We start from the raw sequence: 19,023 nt of genomic DNA, 5'->3' as shown, positions 1-19,023 counted from the left end.
GGAAGGCTGCTCCTCTAACATGGACACTCACCAAGTCATCAATGATCTCCAAGATGCGTTTCTTTGCCGCTTCCACACAGTCCTTTGCTCCTTTAAGGGTGACCTTGTCACTCTGTGTGCCAGGGCGTGGAAAGCTGACCATCACACCCCCATACTCCTCTGCAATGGTCCGTAGCACCTGCCCTTTCCGGATGACAAAGTGCCGGTGATGCTTAGGGTCCACCGTCATGGAATCTTCAATCACATTGTCCTGAAACACACAAGGCATCGTCACTGCCTAAAAATTCTCCAGGGCAACGATCTCCCTTAAGTCCATATGTCAACATCAAAAGGTTATCCCTTCATATTGACAAATGAAAAGATCCTTTTCCTCACCAGGTTCTTGATGAGCACTTCCAGCTCCTTCTGGGCCTCTTTGACAGCTTCCTCTGTTCCCATGATAGTAATCAGCTCCTGATCTTTGTCCTCCGAGGTGGGGAAGATAATCCGGGCCCCAGTATTATCACGCACCTTGCGAATGTTACCGCCTCCTTTGCCAATCAGGAACTTGTGGTACTCCGGTTTGGCACGCAAGTCCACAGTATAACTCTTTGTTTGCTAAACAGCAGGAATAAACAAAAATACACGCATCAGGATTTGGAGGTATTTCTTTACATTTTTGTTGCCATTTCTACTGGAGAAAACTAATATGACAGTCCTACTGAAAAATCTGTGGAGGTTAACAGCTTTGAGATCCAGATGCTTGGAATAAATCAGGTTAAAATCCCTTTTCAAGGCATGAAAGGTAGGAGTTAAGCAATGTTCATACACAGAAGCAGAACTCTGTTGGCAGGTTTCAGAGTTGCACTATTACAAACGTTCCATCTGTCACAAGCATATTAGCTTGCACAGATGGTCTCTCTCTGCACTGCTCTGGGGTTTTTCATGACACCCCCAGAGCCAAATTCAGTTGGGGGGGACACAGGGGGGGGGAGCACCATTGCACAGAGTTTCTGCTGACACGGTTTGTTAGGTGAATCCTGCCCTGTATACTTATACTTAAACAAACAAACACTGCAGTCCAGCAAAAGTCAAATTATCTGTACAAATCATGCTAAATTGAATAAGTTTGCATATAGCTACTTTGCTTGTCACAGGAAATATTCCAATGGCTCTATAAGCAATCCCCTCTATGCATGTGCAGCGGGTGCTCACGTTAGAGAGGATCATGCCCTAAATATATGTACAATGAATACTTTTTCTAAAGTTAGATGATAAAACATGGGAAGCTGTTTGATGTAGAGTTAGACCATTAGTCTACCTAGCTTCGTATCATTTACTGTGTGTGGCAGTGGCTCTCCAAGGTTTCAGAAACGAGCCCTTTCTTGCCCTATCTGGGAGATGCCAGGAACTGACGAGAAAGTACTCTGCTCCATTGTTTCAGCACTCTTCCACCACACCCTCAAAGGGCGGTACAGAGGAGAGTAGAACCAGAGAAGACTTCTGTTCAAATCTCTGCTTAATCCCTAACACTCACTGTGACCTTGGACAAGACACTTTCTCTCAACTCTTAACCACCCCTGAGAGTTGCTACGAGGGCTACCTTCAACTGCACCGAAGAACGAACTGAGAGCTGCATATGTAGTAAAAGACAAATGAAATGCTTCGTCTGCTAGAAACCAGGAAAGTATGCCAAAGAAAGTGCTTTGAGATTCTGCAATGGCTCTGAATTTGCCTCTAGTGGAGAGACCAGCCTCAGGGCTGCAGACAAATGGAGTGAGACATTATAGCTAGACAGAGGAGCCCAACAGCAGCTTGCTGTTAAGTAACCTGACAGGGCCAAACACCCTGCCATTAAATGCAGCATAGGCAGATTCCACCTGTTCTGAAGATTTAGGACATGCTGTTTTCAAAGCAGCACCTAAGAACTTGCACGTAAAGGGTGTTTATTTAGTTAGTAAACAGAGAGAGTCAGTTCTGAGTAGCTCAGGATGAAGCCTGGGCCTGTAAAGTTCCAGGAAGTTGCTCTGAAGGCTCCAAGAGAAGCCAAAATTCCAGACAAGCTGCATATTCTTTCGTACCCAGCTGAGTCTCCAACAGAAGGAAGGAGCAGCTCAAGTTGCCCCCCCTTTCAAGTATAAATATAGTCAGCTGCAATTATTAAAGCAATAATCCCCTGCTCCAAACACCAGGCAAAGCGAGTGAGGGAGAACGTTTCATAGCACAGTGACGTACAATAAATTCTCAATCACCTTTAGCAACCCTGTTGGATTAACTATTAGCAGGAAGGGAATAAATTTCGGGAGCAGCCATATTTTAGTGGCAGAGTAAATGTACTGCATGTCTGATCTTGGAGTCCATAGTTAAATTGCCTTTAGGTAGCAGGTCCAGGCAAGACCTGTGCCTGAGACCCTGGAGCACTAATTCTAGTTAGAAGAGACCAGGAGTTCTCAAACTTTCTATCCCCAGGGATCACCTGAGAGAGCTGAAAATTTCTAAGGCCCATCAGTCAAAATATGACGGTATGGGGCACAGCCAGCCATAAAATGGAAGCAGAGTTTGGCATAATAGGCTAGCAACTGCCAACTTTATTTCCTATTAGTAGTTAATCCCCCACTGGGAATATGTAAATTTTTGCCGCAGTGATTTCCTTGTGACCACAAATTCAGAGCTTATCCATAGGAACTGTGCCGGCAGCACCTATTTTTCCACATCCACGGTTCCTACCTTCTCTTCTGCCAGTTGTAGGAGCTGTTTCTTGGCCTTTTCAACGTCCTGGGCAGGGCCCCTGATGGTGACTGTATCGCTGCCGGAGCCTTCTGTGGGGAAGTGGATGTGAACCCCACCGCATTCCTCCATGATGGAGCGAATGAAACGACCTTTGGCACCAATGAGCGAGTTGTGCAGCTTGGAAGGGATGGAGACCTCCACCTCTGCAATGTTAGCCTGGGGCAACAGCAAGGGGGCAGGGAGAGGCACGGACAGAAAAGAAGAGGTATTTAGGCTTTCCCCCCTCTTCCCTCATGCAGAGAAATTGTAGGAAGGCACAAAGAACTTCCCTCTCCCCAACTATGTGCTCAGGAAGTCCCCCCCACCCCCATTATTTCTTATTCAAAACTAAGACTGGCAGAGGGAATCTGGGACTCATGCCAGGAACCAGCTGGATGTGTCAGCAAATGACAGTCACTGACTGCATCAGGCAGCACTACCCCCACAGAAGCCCGCCTATGTGCTTCAACACGGAGTTCTAGGGGAGGGTCCTCCTCACAGCAAAAGGAATAGCTGTTATTCAGAGATACCTTCATATTAAACCTCAGATCAGATGGATGTAAGTTGAAAAATCCTGCCCGCCCTTCTCTTTTTTTACAGAGGTCCCCAATTCATTGCATATTAAATGCACACAGAACAACCTGTTTAGGTTTCTCTTTTCTCAGCTGCTGGTGAAAGCGGCAGAAGGAAAGTGGAGAGAAGAACTGAAGCGTCAACAGCACATCGCTTAGACATACCTCTGCTGCTTTCAAACAAATACCTAAAGAGCTAGCCACAAAATCTGGCCGGCTGCTTAATTTCTGCATGCCAGCGATGAGAGGGCAGATATGACATGGCAATTCTTTTTGCCTGAGAGGTTTCTATTTAAAGTTAAAAGATTTCTGATCCAGTAGCAGTGGGAAAGCAGGCAAGAGGACATCCTGAAAATGCAGGGATGTGAAAGCTACAGTCCTCCAAATGTCATTAGACTATAATCATCCCTCATCACCTTTGGTTATGCTGGTTGGGACCAATGGGACTTGTAATCAAACAGCAGCATCAGAGGGCTATAGGTCCCCCATCCCTGTGCCAAAACAATGTGTTTCAGATATACTTTGAGATCTTCAGCATGGAGGAGTTTCTGGCTCTATGTTCATTCTACATGTTTACTGTAGAAGATGTACTATATAAACATATTTATTTTATGGTCAGTCACCAAGGGTTTCCATAGTATATAGTGTTCAGTGGGTTGTTGTTTTTAGTTGTAGCACACACTGTACTAGATGGGGAGGGGAATCCCTTGAGGAAAAGCTTCCACAGAATCTAAACTGCTATGATTCAAGGACTTAAGTGCAACTCTAAATCAGTAACTGACAGAAACCTCCCACAAAGCCACCACCACAAAATCTCTCTTGCAAATAAACAGTGTGATTATTTCTCAGAAATGCTACCTCTTCAAATTTGACTTCTGGAATTTACTTCAGAATCCCTTTCCACTTGAGGGTTACTGTAATACAAGCCCAAACATCTTCCCAGCATTGTGACCTTTTGATTATGTGGCTTTTATCAGGAACAGTTGAGGGACAACCAAGATCTTTTGATTTCTGGATGGCAGTTCACCTGGAATATTTGGTGAGTGATGTCTGATAAAGCCAAAAGGAAAACTAACACACATGCCCCCAAGAAAACCAAGACGTTGCCCAAGAAAGTTGTGGTTTCTCTAAGGAAACTGAATCAATCTGCATGCAACTTTTTTTTACTGAAAATGGTAATAGCTGTTATGCTGAAAGGGCTGTTTGTCTTACCAACTCTTTTTGGATGGAGAGAATCCGATTGCGAGCAGCTTCACAGTTGGCTCTTTTCCCTGTAATGATAATTGTCTCCGAATTGCTATTCTCTGCTGGGAGATCAATCTTGGTGCTGCATTCCTCACGGATCTATAGCAATGACAAAAAAAAAAAAAAGTTAAAGGAACAGACATGGCTGCCTCCTGGGCCAAATATCTAACAGGAGGTATCAGAAATACTGAGAAGTAACAAACTACAAGGATAACAAGGAAGAATCAAGGAAGTCTCACCTTTTTGATATTTGCACCTCCTTTCCCAATGATGTTCTTGTGGAATTGTTTGAAGATGGGAACTGAAATGGAGTAGCTGTTTTCAACCTTACAAGAAAGGAAGCATGGATGGATGAATGGAACAAAGAATAGGCACAAAGTTGTATGAGTAAATGTGACTTTACCTATGTTTTACTCTTCTCTGGTGAAGTCTTCCTTTGCCCACGTGGTTTGAAATCAAGCCACAAAGGAAAAGTGGCAGAGGTTTGAAAGCATTGCCAATCCTCTGACTCACAGTGCCAGCAAACCCCACTTTTGGCAGGGAGCTGTGTCTTTTCCTGACTCACACTCCATGTCCTAAATTACACCAGCTGAAGCACAGGTAAGTGTGGCTTGCAGGAAATGGCCTCATGAGCCAAATTAATAACCCTGCTGGATCTCATTGAGGCATATATACCACTGGTTCCCCATGCTTGATTTAGTAGAATGCTTAGCACTAACAAAGCCCCTGTATTTGCAAACCAAACCGAAAGCAGAGGCAGAGATGATCACCTACCAGATCTGCCACCATCTTCTGCATGTACTTTGTGCATTTTTCCACCTCATTCTTGGGTCCTCTAAGTTGGACAATGTCACTCTTGTGTGAAGGATCTGGGAAGTTGATAATAACCTGCAAGAAATAGTTAATCCAAGATAATGTTAAACAGGTTGCTGAGTCCCAGGAGGTTATTTCCATACTGTGGAATTCAAAACTCAGAGTTTTCCTCTGTGCTCCAAGACATGGCCCTATACTAGTTATTGCTATATGATATCATCTTGCTATAGGTGAATTAGCACAATGTAATATGAGTGAGAAGTAGATAAAAGAGAAGGAACAGTAAAATAAAAACCCCACTCTGCTGCAATAGTTGGCTAACACCCACAGCCATGTGTCTAAAACAGCACCTCCAAACATTATTTCTTAAGAGGCACAGAAATTAAGAAAGGAAGGAAGAAAGAAAGAACCGGGATAGGAGGCTGCTTTACTTTGGACGACTTCAGGTGAGACCCAGAATGCTTTGAACCAAAGACAGAGCTTTGATTTTCTAAATTATATTATTGATTTCATTTCTATACCGCTTTATATTTTAAAGAAAAAAAATCTCAAAGCGGTTTACGGCACATTAAAACATCAATTAAAATACAGTTGTGCCCTGCAAGACGAACGCCTCGCAAGACGGAAAACCCGCTAGACGAAAGGGTTTTCCGTTTTGGAGGCGCTTCGCTAAACGAATTTCTCTATGGGGTTGCTTCGCAAGACGAAAAAATCTTGCGAGTTCCCACGGGTTTTTTTCGCTTTTTTCGCCCTTTTCCTAAGCCGCTAATCAGCTGATCTGCTGATAAGCCGCTTCTCAGCTGATCGCTAAAAGCCGCTAAACCGCTAATAGCGCTAATCCGCTAAGCTGTCAATGGGCTTGCTTCGCAAGACGAAAAAACCGCTATACGAAGAGAATCGCGGAACGGATTAATTTCGTCTTGCGAGGCACCACTGTAATCCAGAATAAAACATTACTGAAGAAAGTCAAACGTAAAGTTTTGGGTATCTCCTTCCCGCTATGTAAGCTGAAAGAGACAGTGTTGTCTTGACTTCAATGAAAGGCTGTTTTACATTTATGAGGAGAGGGATGTGTCAGAAAAGCATGAAAGAAGGAGCCTCCTACGAACAGTTGAAACTATTTTGAGGGAGAGAAAAAACACAGACAGGATGTACCAAATAGGCAATGATTCTGCCAACCTGATGCCTTTTTAAATTTTAAATAAAGAAATATTGGGGCCAAGTGAATGGTCTAGGACATTAGAGTTGCTGCGGAGAGTGAATAGGAAGCCACTAGGGGCCCCATTTAAGAGCACTATGCAACCCCCAATTGCATGGGGGTTCCATTCCTGGTCACCGCATGCATCAGCAGGACGTGCATAAGACCGCCTCGCCCCACACCCTTTAGGCACTGAAAATGGTGCGAGTGTCAGCAGTCACATGCAGGCTGATCACGTGCAAGCGGGGAGATGCCTGTAATCAAGTCAATATAAAAATACATTTTAATCTGTCTCTCTGTCGTGTGTGTGTTTCAAAGACTTTTGTTACCTCTGGAAATTTATCCCGGGTATCCCGAATCCGTTCACCCTTCTGCCCAATGATAGTTCTATGGAATTTCTGGTCAATGATCAGGTCCTTTGTGCGTTCATTTTCCTGGGGAGGAAAAATGGGGTGGGAGTCTCCATGATTAAAAGTCCCCATGCTTGAAACACATGTATTTTATTCACACTTGTACAACAGGCAGATCTACCAACCAGCCAAGCTGCAAAGTTTGACAACCCACAAACGTCACCACAATGACGCACCACCCAGGTAGAGAGATAAAACAGAATCGCTTCCCTGGTGTGTGGGAAAGTTTGGCAGGAAGCCTCGCTAGTAGTTAACACTTCTCTCCTGGACACAGTCCAGTTCTCCATGGCTCACCATACGCGATGCAAGTTCCAGCAGCTCTCTCTTGGCCTCTTGAACTCCCTGAGGGTCTCCTTCAATTCTGATGAGGTTGCTCTTCTCATTGTCTGGAGGAATTCGCACAGACACTTTGTACTGATCCTTAATCCTGTTGACTGCAAATCAAAAAGATTCTGCTAAGAACACTCGTCCACTGCATATGCTCTGCAATCAAGGCTTCAGAGTTTCAGAACAAGAGGCTTTCTCCTTTAAGGATTACTTGCGCTGTAGGAGACACTGACCTATTCACAGAGGACAAACTAGCAGAGGGGGCAGCGGGATTTCAATGCTTAGTCAACACGATGTTTTAAGAAAGAGACACATATCTTCCCATTGGAAACTGTGTTCAATAGAATAATTAGGAATTGGGTGGGATGAGGCATGCAGAGGTTATTTTCCCAAGATCCCCCCCCCACTCGACATTTTCTGTTATCTATTCTAACCAGAAACAAATTAAGAAAGTTTCTCAAGAAGGACCTCCCATATTTGCAGAGAGCACATTATTAGTTCTCCAGAACCTAGAGACCCAGAAGTACAGCTAGAGACCCAGAGAGATGAGATTGTAGGTTATCTCTAACAGGGACAACAGCAACACATATTACACACACAGGGAGACACTGAACAAGCATTTAACTCACTGTTGGCTCCACTCTTTCCAATGAGATGTCTGTGGAATTTATGGTCAATATTGATTTCAGTATAATCCATCCGGTTAATCTGCAAAAGTGCACACCACAGTTAGCCAGAAACACATACTCCTCTAGCCGAGGAACAAAGAACAGAAACAGGACAGCAACATCAGCCATGACACAATAGATAACTAGCCACTATTGGATCCAGATGTCCTGTTGAGGAAAGTAGCTCAAGCCTGAGCAAAGAGCACACAGCTTGGGGACACTCAGCAGTTTCACCATCACTTGACCCAGATTATGTTTCTAACACAGCTCTTTGTTCCCTTTATGGCCATTCCATTGAAAAAAATCAACAGCCTCCTTTTGTCTCCAGAACTGCAGTCCTAAGCACACATACCAGATGTCAACTCCACTGAACTCAGTGCACTTGCTTTGCTATGGAATATAAATTGCATATTTAATCGAAGTAGGAGGACACAATATGAGGCTTGATAGTTCTGAGTGATGATGGCTTGCATCTGCACCTTCCATTTTGATAAGATGGCCACACAAAATCAAACTAGGGCTTCTTAACTCACCAGATCCTTGACCATGTTCTCGATTTGTTCTTGAGCCATGTTGACATCTTCAGTGGGTCCCTCCAGAGTGATTCTATCTTCTCCTTCAGTGAATTCTATGTGAACCTTCCAGTAAGGGAGAAAATTCAGCATCAGCATGAAACTACCGAAGAGGGATCCATGTAATGGCAGGGGAATGAAAGTGGCAATGTGGCTTTTGCCTGCAAGCGGAGATGCTGCAAGAAACCCCTTGAACTTGTGTTTTCTAAAGATGGGAAGGAGGGGTAGGATCTAGGAAACTACTTCATGGTTAAAAACATGTGCTGAAGCCTTATTCTAGCCAACTGAAGCTTTGGGTGAGAGACAGTTGCCTAGTAGAACAAAGCTTTCTTTGAGGTGGCACTCCATTGGTGGAATTCCCTCCCCAGCCTCACTCAACAAGCATCTACTTCACTAAACCTTAGGCATGAGCTACCCTCTTTTTACAGATGGTATCACACACGAACAGCTGGTCATAGCCATTGGAAAGACCGAGTAAGTGCCAATCTTTTATTGTGGTATAATGAAGTGTGGGATATACCCTTTTTAGAAAAGCTTACAGTTGGAAGAGGACAAAGCAGAACAATTTTTGTGATATGGGATGTATGGCTTTATTTCGTATGTCCATGATGATTCACACAGCTTAAATCTGCACATATTAAAATAATATGGTTGATTCAGTAAAATATACTTGACTAAAGCGTGCTCCACTTTTTTCACTATGTATATCAATATTTAATTTCAATGTATCTTGCTCTACTCGTCTTTTTAGAAACTGTATGGAATGGCCTTTATCAGTACACTTCAGTTTCTCTATATATTATAACTTTTTGGGTTTTTTATATTCTTATTCTATATAATTTTCAAAGATGTTTTTTAGTGAACATTCAGAACAAGGTGATTCAAAACTGTATTTTTCCATCAAATATTTAATTAATAGGTTATTTACAGAAAACAACTAAGGCATTAGTTGAAAATTATATGCAAACTTTGAGGAGCACTAAGTTTTTTCACTGGCTGTGTTTAGCTGCTATTTGGCCCTATTTGTGGTGAAATTGTTTTGTTTTTTTACAGTTAAGATAAAATAAACACAAAAGCACAACCACCACAAATTCAAGTGTCTCTGAAAAGCTAATCCTATCTAAAATGGGAGATAGTGACAGGTGGAATCTGCTTTCTCATTTCTGTCTTGCTGCCAACTTAATTTCTCCCAATTTCACAAGAGTAGAAGTTACCTGGAATCTCTGGCTCATGTTTCAGAATGCCCCCAAAGCATGGTAAAAAGCCACAAGGGCTTTCAAGGTTTCAATTTCTCTATTCCTTCTAGGAAGACCAAGGTGAGACTCTGCAAACTTTGTCCCTCAGACTACAAGTCTGCCTCAGAGCTAATGATATATATGTGCACGCACACCTTCTGAGACATTGTAATCTAACAATTCCTCAATTCCAACGCCAATAGGTGAGAATTCACTTTTGAGATGCTCATACCTTTGGCATTTGCTGGGTGATTTTGGCCAGGTTTTGCCCTTTCTTGCCAATGATGAAACGGTGAAGCCAAGAGGGGGCGGAGACAGAGGAGACTGTGAAACTGTTGGCCTGAAAAAGGACAGTGTTGTTATGAAGAAATTTAAAATTCAATTAGCAATATGCATTAACTCAAACCACTCAGATGCCGGATCACTCTAGTTCCCATCACAATCCAGTATCCTTAGCTGAAGGATCTTGTCAGGTACCAGACAAGAAGTTGCAGTGTTCAGCAAAACACAACAGCTTAATAATATTATTGTATTATAACAGCTATCTATTAGCATTTTTATGCAGCATTTGTGAAAGTTTATTATCACATCACAATTGCCCAAGGCCCAACCGTGGCCCTCACCTGAATGCCATGAGGCCCACACTGCACCTGAATTCAAAGCCCACTCCCACCCCCCGCACTGCCCAGCGAAATAGCCCTAGGAATAGCTGAGTAGCACTCCAATAGGAGCTCTCCTCACCTGTTCCCAGCACTAAACAACTGAGTAGCAGGGGGTAAGCACATGACAGAACCTCCCCATCCCTGCACAGAGAAAGGGTGAAGGCTGTCTCTTTGTTTATGTGTCTGGCGTAGGGGTGTGGAATCTGTGTCCAGTTAATGCCGGCTGCCACCACCCGCTTCACTCACATGTGCCCCCCATTTCATGCAGCAAAAAATGTTGTCCCCATTGTTGATTGTAACTGAACACACATATATATGTATGCATTCTGAGCCATGCTGCATTCCAGCAATATAGCAATCCTAACAAACGTACTGACTACCAGAAAGGCCTAGCTGCGTGGCAACCTGGTTACCTTGGCATAGACTTCAGTCAGTGCCTGCCCAAGCTTTTCAGGTTCGCCACGCAGTATCACAGTCTCTGAGCTGCTGTCTGTGGGTGGTATCTCGACCGAGACTCCAGTTTTCTCCAAGATCTCCTGCAGGGAGTTCCCTTTGGGACCGATGACGTACTTATGCTGGGACTTCTTCACCTCCACAGCAATGGTGGTAGTCTTCTTCTTCTGTAGGGAGAAAGGAGCTAAGGCATGAGTAATAAGGGCTAGGGAAAAAGAAAGGGGGTGCGTTGGGGAAGCCACCAGGAAATCTCTAGGATTAGAAATGGGGCAGACGAGAAAAAGAAACTTGTCTGTATGTGCTACATAATCTTGATTAGCTAATCAAGCCATCAGTGAATCTGTGTGCATAAGTTCCAGTGAGCAAGTCTCATGATTCTGTAGGTAGTGTGCTCTCCTGGTGAGCATCTGTCGCAAGCTGCAAAGAATGAGAACACTATACGTCTGTCCCAATTCACATTTGTGGAGGTGAAGGGAAAACTAGACAGGGAAGAGCACCCCACAAATCAGAGGGAAAATACAACCCAGGGCTGGTCTGTGCAATGTGGCACTGCTCAGAGACCACGAAGAACCTTACCTTCTCCTCGTAGATCTTCTTAACACAAGCAACTGCTTGGGCCAGCTGCTCCTTTTCTCCAGTGAAGACTATCTCCGTTCTGTTGACGCTGGGAGGTGGGATGTTTATGCGTGTCCCTGTCTCCTGCATGATCTCACCGACCAGCTTGTTGAAAGGGCCAGCAATGAAAGGATGGTATACCTTCTCCACCTCCAACCTTTCAACTGCACGCTTATCCTGGGAAATAAAGCAATATGTGCACGTTCTATTGTTTTTCCTACACAGCAAAGCCTAACATTGCAAGGAAAGAAGTGTTCCAAGCAGACGTTACCAAAGGATGTCAAGCCTACAGGAATTTCACTGAAATTCCTATACTCCTTAGTGTGAAGCTCTTGAGACTGATGTTCACATGCCTCCAGCTTTTCCTGAAGCATTATTCCTCCCTTCCCCAAAAGTGGCACCCTGGATAACCTGACCGGGCTGCAGACATGTGGCCTGTTAAAAGCAGAGCCTGGATCAGCAAGGTTATTAGAAGTGTTGTGGAGTGTGGGATAAAGGAAGGACATTGAAGGCAGAGGGAACTCAAAACAAGAGTCCAGAAGAACAAGGAAAAGAGTGGGGTGCGGGAAGACTATTATATGATACAGTTCACCGAGATTGCTGCATCAGTGTTTATTCTTAACAGTCCATGTAATCCCCAAATATACAGTGGTGCCTCGCAAGACGAAATTAATTCGTTCTGCAAGTCTCTTCGTCTTGCGAGTTTTTCGTCTTGCGATGCACGGTTTTCCATAGGAATGCATTGAAAATCAATTAATGCGTTCCTATGGAAACCGCCTTCCCCCGACCTCTTCTGGCGGGCGGCATTTTAAAATCGCCCGGGACAGCGGAGGACTTCTCCGCTGTCCGGGCGATTTAAAAGCCCCTGGGAAGGCAAGCAGGGGGGACAAAGACTTTTGCCCCCCGCCTGCCTTCAGAAGAGGTCCAGGACAGGCTTCGCGGACCTCTCCGCAAGCAGCGGGAGCGCTCCTTGCGGAGAGTTGCCAGCGCGCCCAGGCTTCGCGGCCCCGCCGCCCGGCTTCGGGACATCGTTCCGATGCCAGGCGGCGGGGGGAGGCTTTCTCGCCCCGCCGCCCGGCATCGGGACGATGCCCCGAAGCCGGGCGGCGGGGGGAGGCGTTCCTGCCCCGCCGCCCGGCATCGGGACGATGCCCCGAAGCCGGGCGGCGGGGGGAGGCTTTCCCGCCCCGCCGCTCGGCTTCGGGACATCGTTCCGATGCCGGGCGGCGGGGGGAGGCGTTCCCGCCTCGCCGCCCGGCATCGGGGCATCCTTCCGAAGCCCGGCGGCGGGAGGAGGTGTCCCCGCCCCGCCGCCAGGCTTCGGAGGAGGTCCGAGGACAGTGGGGAAGACGAGCTGCGCTTCCCCACTGTCCCGGAGATTTCCCTATGGGCTGTCGTCTTGCGAAGCAAGCCCATAGGGAAATTCGTCTTGCGAAGCGCCTCCAAAACGGAAAACCCTTTCGTCTAGCGGGTTTTCCGTCTTGCGAGGCGTTCGTCTTGTGGGGCACCACTGTATGGGGAATGGAATAGGGGACTTGGTTTGGTTTCGGACAGTCTGTGGACAGAATTGCATATGCAGTGGCTGAAAGTGCAGATGCAAGGCATCTGGAAAGGCAACTGAAATAACCAAAAAGCCTAGGAGGTAAGGGATGATCTCCCTATTCCAGAGAACCCAACTCAAGAGTAACCTGTTTCCCAGAAACCCTCCAATTGTCTAACCAGCCTCATGCCTTCGGGCCGCTCTACATATTGATGATTGTTGTGGGAAAAATGGGTGTGTTATATGTGCGTTTCCTGGAATTGTCATCAAAAGGTGGTGCCACCTAGAGTTTAACCCACAACTATTTGGATGCAGGTCGCTTCTCAGCATGATTGGACCTGCACATTCCATATACATGGCAGGTAGTAGAGAACAGCATATAGAGTCTTGGGCTGCAACCTGAATCCAATCCACCCTTAAAGCTTTGGGGAGCCACCATTGCACCTGCTGCCTGGCTACTCACTCTAGCTGTGGGGTGGGAGGCAAGATGCTCAGGCAGTCTTGCTCAGGTCTCACAGCTGATCTGGCCTACCATCAATGCTTGTATGCCCCTTTGCAGATAGCATCCCCACCAGTTCAAAGCCTCAGAACAAGGTGCTCCAAGGGCAGGGAGGGAGTGGGACTGAGCCACATTTGTTTGGTCTTACAGGCATCACCAGACAGCATCTGTCCCAATCCAGACCTGATCACTGTGCTGATGAAAGAGGCATTTGGATTGCTCTGCCCAATCCGACATAGCTTCGTATACAAAACATCTTGGTGCTCTGTTTATCCAGAAGTCCAAATGACGTTAATGGAACTTATTTTTCAGATGTGCATGTTTAGGGCCATAGATTTTAACCACCTGGAAGACCAGAAAAGCAGTACCTGTAATGCCTTATTTGCTCAATATAGTTGCTTATAAAACTACCCAATCTGGGAGTTGTTCTGGTTATTGTAAATGCTCTGCAGAGGCCAAGAGTAAGACAGCTTGTCTTAAAAGTACTCCCCTCAGAAAAGGCATAACAACAGCAATGTTCCTCAGAAGCAGTAAGGGTGGGAATGCTGCTTACCTGCTCAGCAGAGATCAGCAGGATCTCATGCCGCGCCTTCTCAATCCCTTCCTTGGTGCCGGTGATCTTGATCTGGTTGCTGGGGTCATCCGGGCGGGGGATCTGGATCTTAGTGGCAGTTTTGAGCTCAAGGTCCTGCAACTTCTCTCCACTTTTGCCAATGACAAAGCGATGATGCTCCTTGGGAATGGGCACCGTTGCTGAAGCCTACAACAGACATCAAGATGCGGGATGAAGCTGCAGGCCAGTTCCATGACACGGATGTGTCTCTATCACCTTAAGGCACGGATGAGAAAACCTGTAGCCCTCGGCCTAATTTCATGCAGAAGTGAGGGGAGAGGAGGAGAAGGAAGTTGAAATGGATGGTGCAGTGGAAGGAGGGGAATAAACCCTCGGCAACTGATCGATAGAGACTTCTGTCAAGAGCTATCTGCTGTGTGAGGGAGTGCATCTGCCCACCACTAGCACCCGACAACTTATCCCCAAGAGAAAATGGCTGTACACACACACACCATTCCAGCCCTAAAGGTTGGGTTGACCAATCCAACAGAGCTGTTTTGCCCTGAATGCCATAATGGAGGACAGAATGTCAGCGGTGCAATTTCTCCCACCATATGCAGGAGGAGGTGGAGGAGGTGACTGTGCATGTCCAAGTTCACCACTATATACAACTATCAGAGATAGGAGGTGTTTACCCAGGAGAATCAAGTAATAAAGAAATTTGCATGAACTATACTACTTGAGGTTTCAGGTAGAAAAGCTCTCTGTCTACTGGCATCAGGCAGGCACATTTGCTGAGCTCTTTTCAGTGCCTGCTTAAATCATTTTTTGTTTAGGCAAGCCTATCCAGACACATAGATGCTGAAAAATTACAATCTTTTACTTATTAATTATTGATCATTCCAATATTTCTGATAAACCACTTAGAGGTACCTACACTTTTTTAAAAAAAACAACAACATGTTTGACTGCTTCCCCAAATTAAGAAAAATAAAAGTCCCTGCCAAGTTCTCCCAGGCACACATTCTGTCCACTCAGCTTTATTAAGACTCAGCCTAGCCTTCTCCCTCCCTAACATAGCATTTCATTCAGTAAAGTTATGTGGGTAGGCGAGTGACAGTGGAAGGAAGCATTCAGCCGTGCAGACTCTCATCTTCATTTAAATTTCTCAGTCTTCATTGGAACAAAAGACTCCCAGCTGCAGTGTGAATTGGAAACACTTCAGAACAAGCTCAACCACTCAGACTAGCCTGATTGTATGATCTCTAGACTCTAATGTTACAGCACAGATGAAGCATAATTATGTTGAACATACCCCTCAAGCTATTTCCTATGTCCTTTCTGAACCTATTAAATTTTAGATAGAACGGGATATTAATATTTCCCTTGGTGGAGGGCATAATGCCCAAGTAAGAGTTTTCCATTGCCAGAGGGGCTTATGGGATAAATCAGGATGCTCTAAAGTCCCACTCGAAAACTTAGTCATGCTGTCACAAATACAGAGAGTTAGTTCAAGGTTCTCATTTATCCAAACACAGAAGTTCTCAACTGCAAGCTAAATTCTGGTGGTTGGCAGACAGGCTGCAGAAGAGTTGAGAATATATGTACTTGCCCATGCACCCACTTTCTCTTTCCTGGCGATGGAGACAGAGCTCTGCCCATTATTTTCATGGCAGGATTTCAGACCAGGCAGGCAAAAAATAGGTCACTTGATGTCACTGTGATATCAAGTGAGTGGCCATGCCAACCTGTCAAAATTTGGCCCACGGTGTGTATGGAGATAAGGGTCTGGCCCCAGCCAGCCAGATCTAGCTCCCTACCCTTTTTAGCCAGTTACCAATTCACAAGACAATCCATCGTCTTATCCTATAACCGCTATGTTTACTCAGCTACTTTTGAGGGACTTCACACACCTACCAAAACCTTTTGACAGATGTCTTCATGATCATCCCATCTACATATTTACTGACATCCCACTTTTTTCTAAACACAATCCATTCTAAACTGGCTCATAGAATTCTTTGGGCCATCTAGTACAAGCCAAGTCTAGTACTTTAGTACTTAATTAGCCAACAGCTTAGGGTCAATGGGCATTAGCCACCTTAAGGGATGCAACACCCACCACAAAATGATGTAGGGGACTCAGTCCACTTTCTCTTGCCAAGGGAGTAAGAGGGTTGGATGCTGCCCTGCCCATCACTCATGCCTTACCTCTCTTAAGGTAGCTGTAGCATCTCTCCTCTAATGTTGCCAAGTGCTTTACCACAGAAAGTAGTGGGGAAGAGATCCCAATTTCAATGTATTCCCCCCCCCCGCCCCACTCCTCAGGGAGCACTGAGCTTTTGGAAGAAAAAACTTTGAATGCACCATCTATAACAATCACCAGGTTCTGGCTTCTGGAGAGATTACTTGCCTAACATTGGCTGCTAGAAAAGTATGTGGGGAGCCACGGTTAACTAAACTGCAATTAGCTTTTGAAGCTCAGTTGAAAACAGATGGCATCACTCCAGTGACCTTCCATGCACTTAAGATGCACTGCAAAGGTGAGCCGGCCTACTAAAATCTATGTTTGGTTTTATGAGCACCCACACCTTGAGGAAGGTCACACAGTGGGAAGAGGAGAGAACCAAGTCACTCACCTGTGTCTGAAGCTGAGCTACGATCTTCTTTCGAGCCTTCATCACTGCTTCGAGCTTGCCAGAGACCATGATCGAGAGTCCCTGATCCTTTGCGAGAGACAGCTCCAGGTGAGCTCCCGTCTTCTGCATGATGTCCAAGCAGATTTTGGCCTGCTCCCCTTCCCCAAACTGGTTCATGTCCTTGTATTTCCTCTCTTCCAGCGGCACATGGAACACCTGCTCAGGTAAAAGGAAGTTTTGTTCAACTTAGAACAGTGGTAAATTTACTCTCCTTTTGCAGATGAGCAGAGACACTTCTGCTGTAACAAGACACTTAAGCACTCAACTGATAAATACATACTGGGCACAACCCTCCATGATGTGATTAAGTGAAACCTTAGATTTCAACACAAAAAGATACTTAACTTTTAGAGTGGAGGCTACTTTTGGAGGTCAACTACCCTGACCACCCCTTTAGTTTAGCACAGGATTAATGTAGCATTCAGGGCTCTGGTGTCACTAACGGAGTAAGGTCAATATCTGGGAATGCCTCAGACTACAATGACAGAATTCTCCAAAAACTGACTGGTCAAGCAAATGCCGTCCTGCTCCAAATAGTCTTTAAGCTAGCTCTGGTCACTTAGTTATCTTTATTGCAACACTTTCTCCCCTGCAACAACATGCTGGAGGGATAATGAAAAGCATTTGTCTTCAAAGCTTACAGTAGAAAACCAAGTGTTGGGTAAAAGAGGAGGGAAATCCTCTTTTGTACTGACCTGAGTGATGACAGAAGCCTTGATTGGTCGGATTTTGCTCCAGGCACCAGCAGGTTCCTGGGCTGGTTCCAAACATGCTGCTTTCTCAGGGAGAGGAGGGAAGGCATCCTTGTAAGTTGGAGGGTCATTTTCTTCTTCAGCATTTAAAGCTGCAACTAGAGTTGAGCAAGCAAAGAAACAATGAAGGATTTCATACACAAATAGTGCTCACCCTGCTGATTTCGAAACATGCTCGAGTTCAGCAGCAGAAAACAAAGGCCACAACTTTTAAAAGAAATGATTGAAACCACCAAACAAAATTAAGCAGCTTTCTCTTTGGTAAACCACCAGTGGTTGTTTCTGTCTATCAAGCGATTAGGAAACCTTTATCTTTTGTGGAAATCAGAGTTAATCTTGACATTTAACACACATGCCCTGGACCCTCACCACCCTTTTTCTTACTGCAGCCAATGGAATTATGGGATGCAGGTTTGGCATGAAGAACAAGTGGATGATCAGTTCAGTCACCTCTAGTGTCAGAATGACCCCGCCTGAGAGTTAATTCCAAACTACTTATTGACACTGGCTGTTGTGTAGCCGACCTCTTAACAACTTGCTGAATTGGCAAATTATTTTCTTATTGAGAAAGGGAGGACCAGCAGCTAACTGATCTTCCTCTGCTTCTTTTGTTAATGTTTTACTTGGGAGGTAGGACATATTTTGCTTGCAGGCTGACCCATTGGTGCTGCTTGACTTCAAGGAGCCCTTGACCATCTACAAAATTCATTTCGGCAATTTTCACATGGCTTCATGCATCGACCTGGGAGTCCCTTGACAAGCTAAACTGACCTGGTACCTGATCACGCTTATTAAACCCCATTCATTATTCAATTTACACCTGCCTATTACTTACACTACCTTGTGACAAAATAGTTAGATACTATTTTCTTGATAAGAGCAGCTAACAGGATTGTATGGAAGAATGATTAAACACAGTAAAGTTAAGCAGTGTTGGCTGCTGCCCATATATTGTAACTTGCTCAACACAGCACTATGAAGGACAGAGAAGAACAAATATTTAATCGTTTTGGTGGTTGTGATAAGGCTTCCAATACAGAAAAATAGGATTAAGAAAGTCCAAAAGATCGTTTAGCTCACCCCCTTCTCCTGATTAACCTAGCATTAACCCATGCGATGAAGTGTATATAAATACACCACATGGAGAGAGGGTGCACATTAAGGAACAGCTTGACAGAATAAAAAGAACTAGGAGAAAGAACCTGCAGGTCAGACAACTCGTACAGTGGTACCTTGGGTTAAGTACTTAATTCGTTCCGGGGGTCTGTTCTTAACCTGAAACTGTTCTTAACCTGAAGCACCACTTTAGCTAATGGGGCCTCCTGCTGCCGCCGCACCGCAGTAGCACGATTTCTGTTCTCATCCTGAAGCAAAGTTCTTAACCTGAAGCCTATTCTGGGTTAGCAGAGTCTGTAACCTGAAGCGTATGTAACCTGAAGCGTATGTAACCCAAGGTACCACT

General features: G+C 45.1%; 1 protein-coding gene across 1 annotated transcript in view; it reads right to left on the bottom strand.

Moving 5' to 3' along the window:
- The window catches only part of HDLBP (high density lipoprotein binding protein), a 60,132-nt gene that overhangs the window by 9,250 nt on the left and 31,859 nt on the right, over positions 1 to 19,023 (bottom strand). Inside the window, exons 4-19 of the mRNA XM_081864112.1 lie at positions 17,505 to 17,659; positions 16,750 to 16,965; positions 14,111 to 14,317; positions 11,480 to 11,695; positions 10,864 to 11,070; positions 10,021 to 10,128; positions 8,515 to 8,619; positions 7,943 to 8,021; positions 7,281 to 7,420; positions 6,906 to 7,010; positions 5,340 to 5,453; positions 4,805 to 4,891; positions 4,533 to 4,664; positions 2,707 to 2,925; positions 376 to 597; positions 32 to 250 (exon numbers count right to left, since the gene is read on the bottom strand). Coding sequence (XP_081720238.1) covers positions 32 to 250; positions 376 to 597; positions 2,707 to 2,925; positions 4,533 to 4,664; positions 4,805 to 4,891; positions 5,340 to 5,453; positions 6,906 to 7,010; positions 7,281 to 7,420; positions 7,943 to 8,021; positions 8,515 to 8,619; positions 10,021 to 10,128; positions 10,864 to 11,070; positions 11,480 to 11,695; positions 14,111 to 14,317; positions 16,750 to 16,965; positions 17,505 to 17,659 — 2,531 coding nt within the window. The remainder of the gene's footprint in view (positions 1 to 31; positions 251 to 375; positions 598 to 2,706; positions 2,926 to 4,532; positions 4,665 to 4,804; positions 4,892 to 5,339; positions 5,454 to 6,905; positions 7,011 to 7,280; positions 7,421 to 7,942; positions 8,022 to 8,514; positions 8,620 to 10,020; positions 10,129 to 10,863; positions 11,071 to 11,479; positions 11,696 to 14,110; positions 14,318 to 16,749; positions 16,966 to 17,504; positions 17,660 to 19,023) is intronic.

This window comes from Podarcis erhardii (assembly GCF_964252035.2).
Source record: "Podarcis erhardii genome assembly, chromosome: 5".
Classification (NCBI taxonomy): domain Eukaryota; kingdom Metazoa; phylum Chordata; class Lepidosauria; order Squamata; family Lacertidae; genus Podarcis; species Podarcis erhardii.
This window is presented reverse-complemented; position numbering and strand designations above follow the sequence as displayed.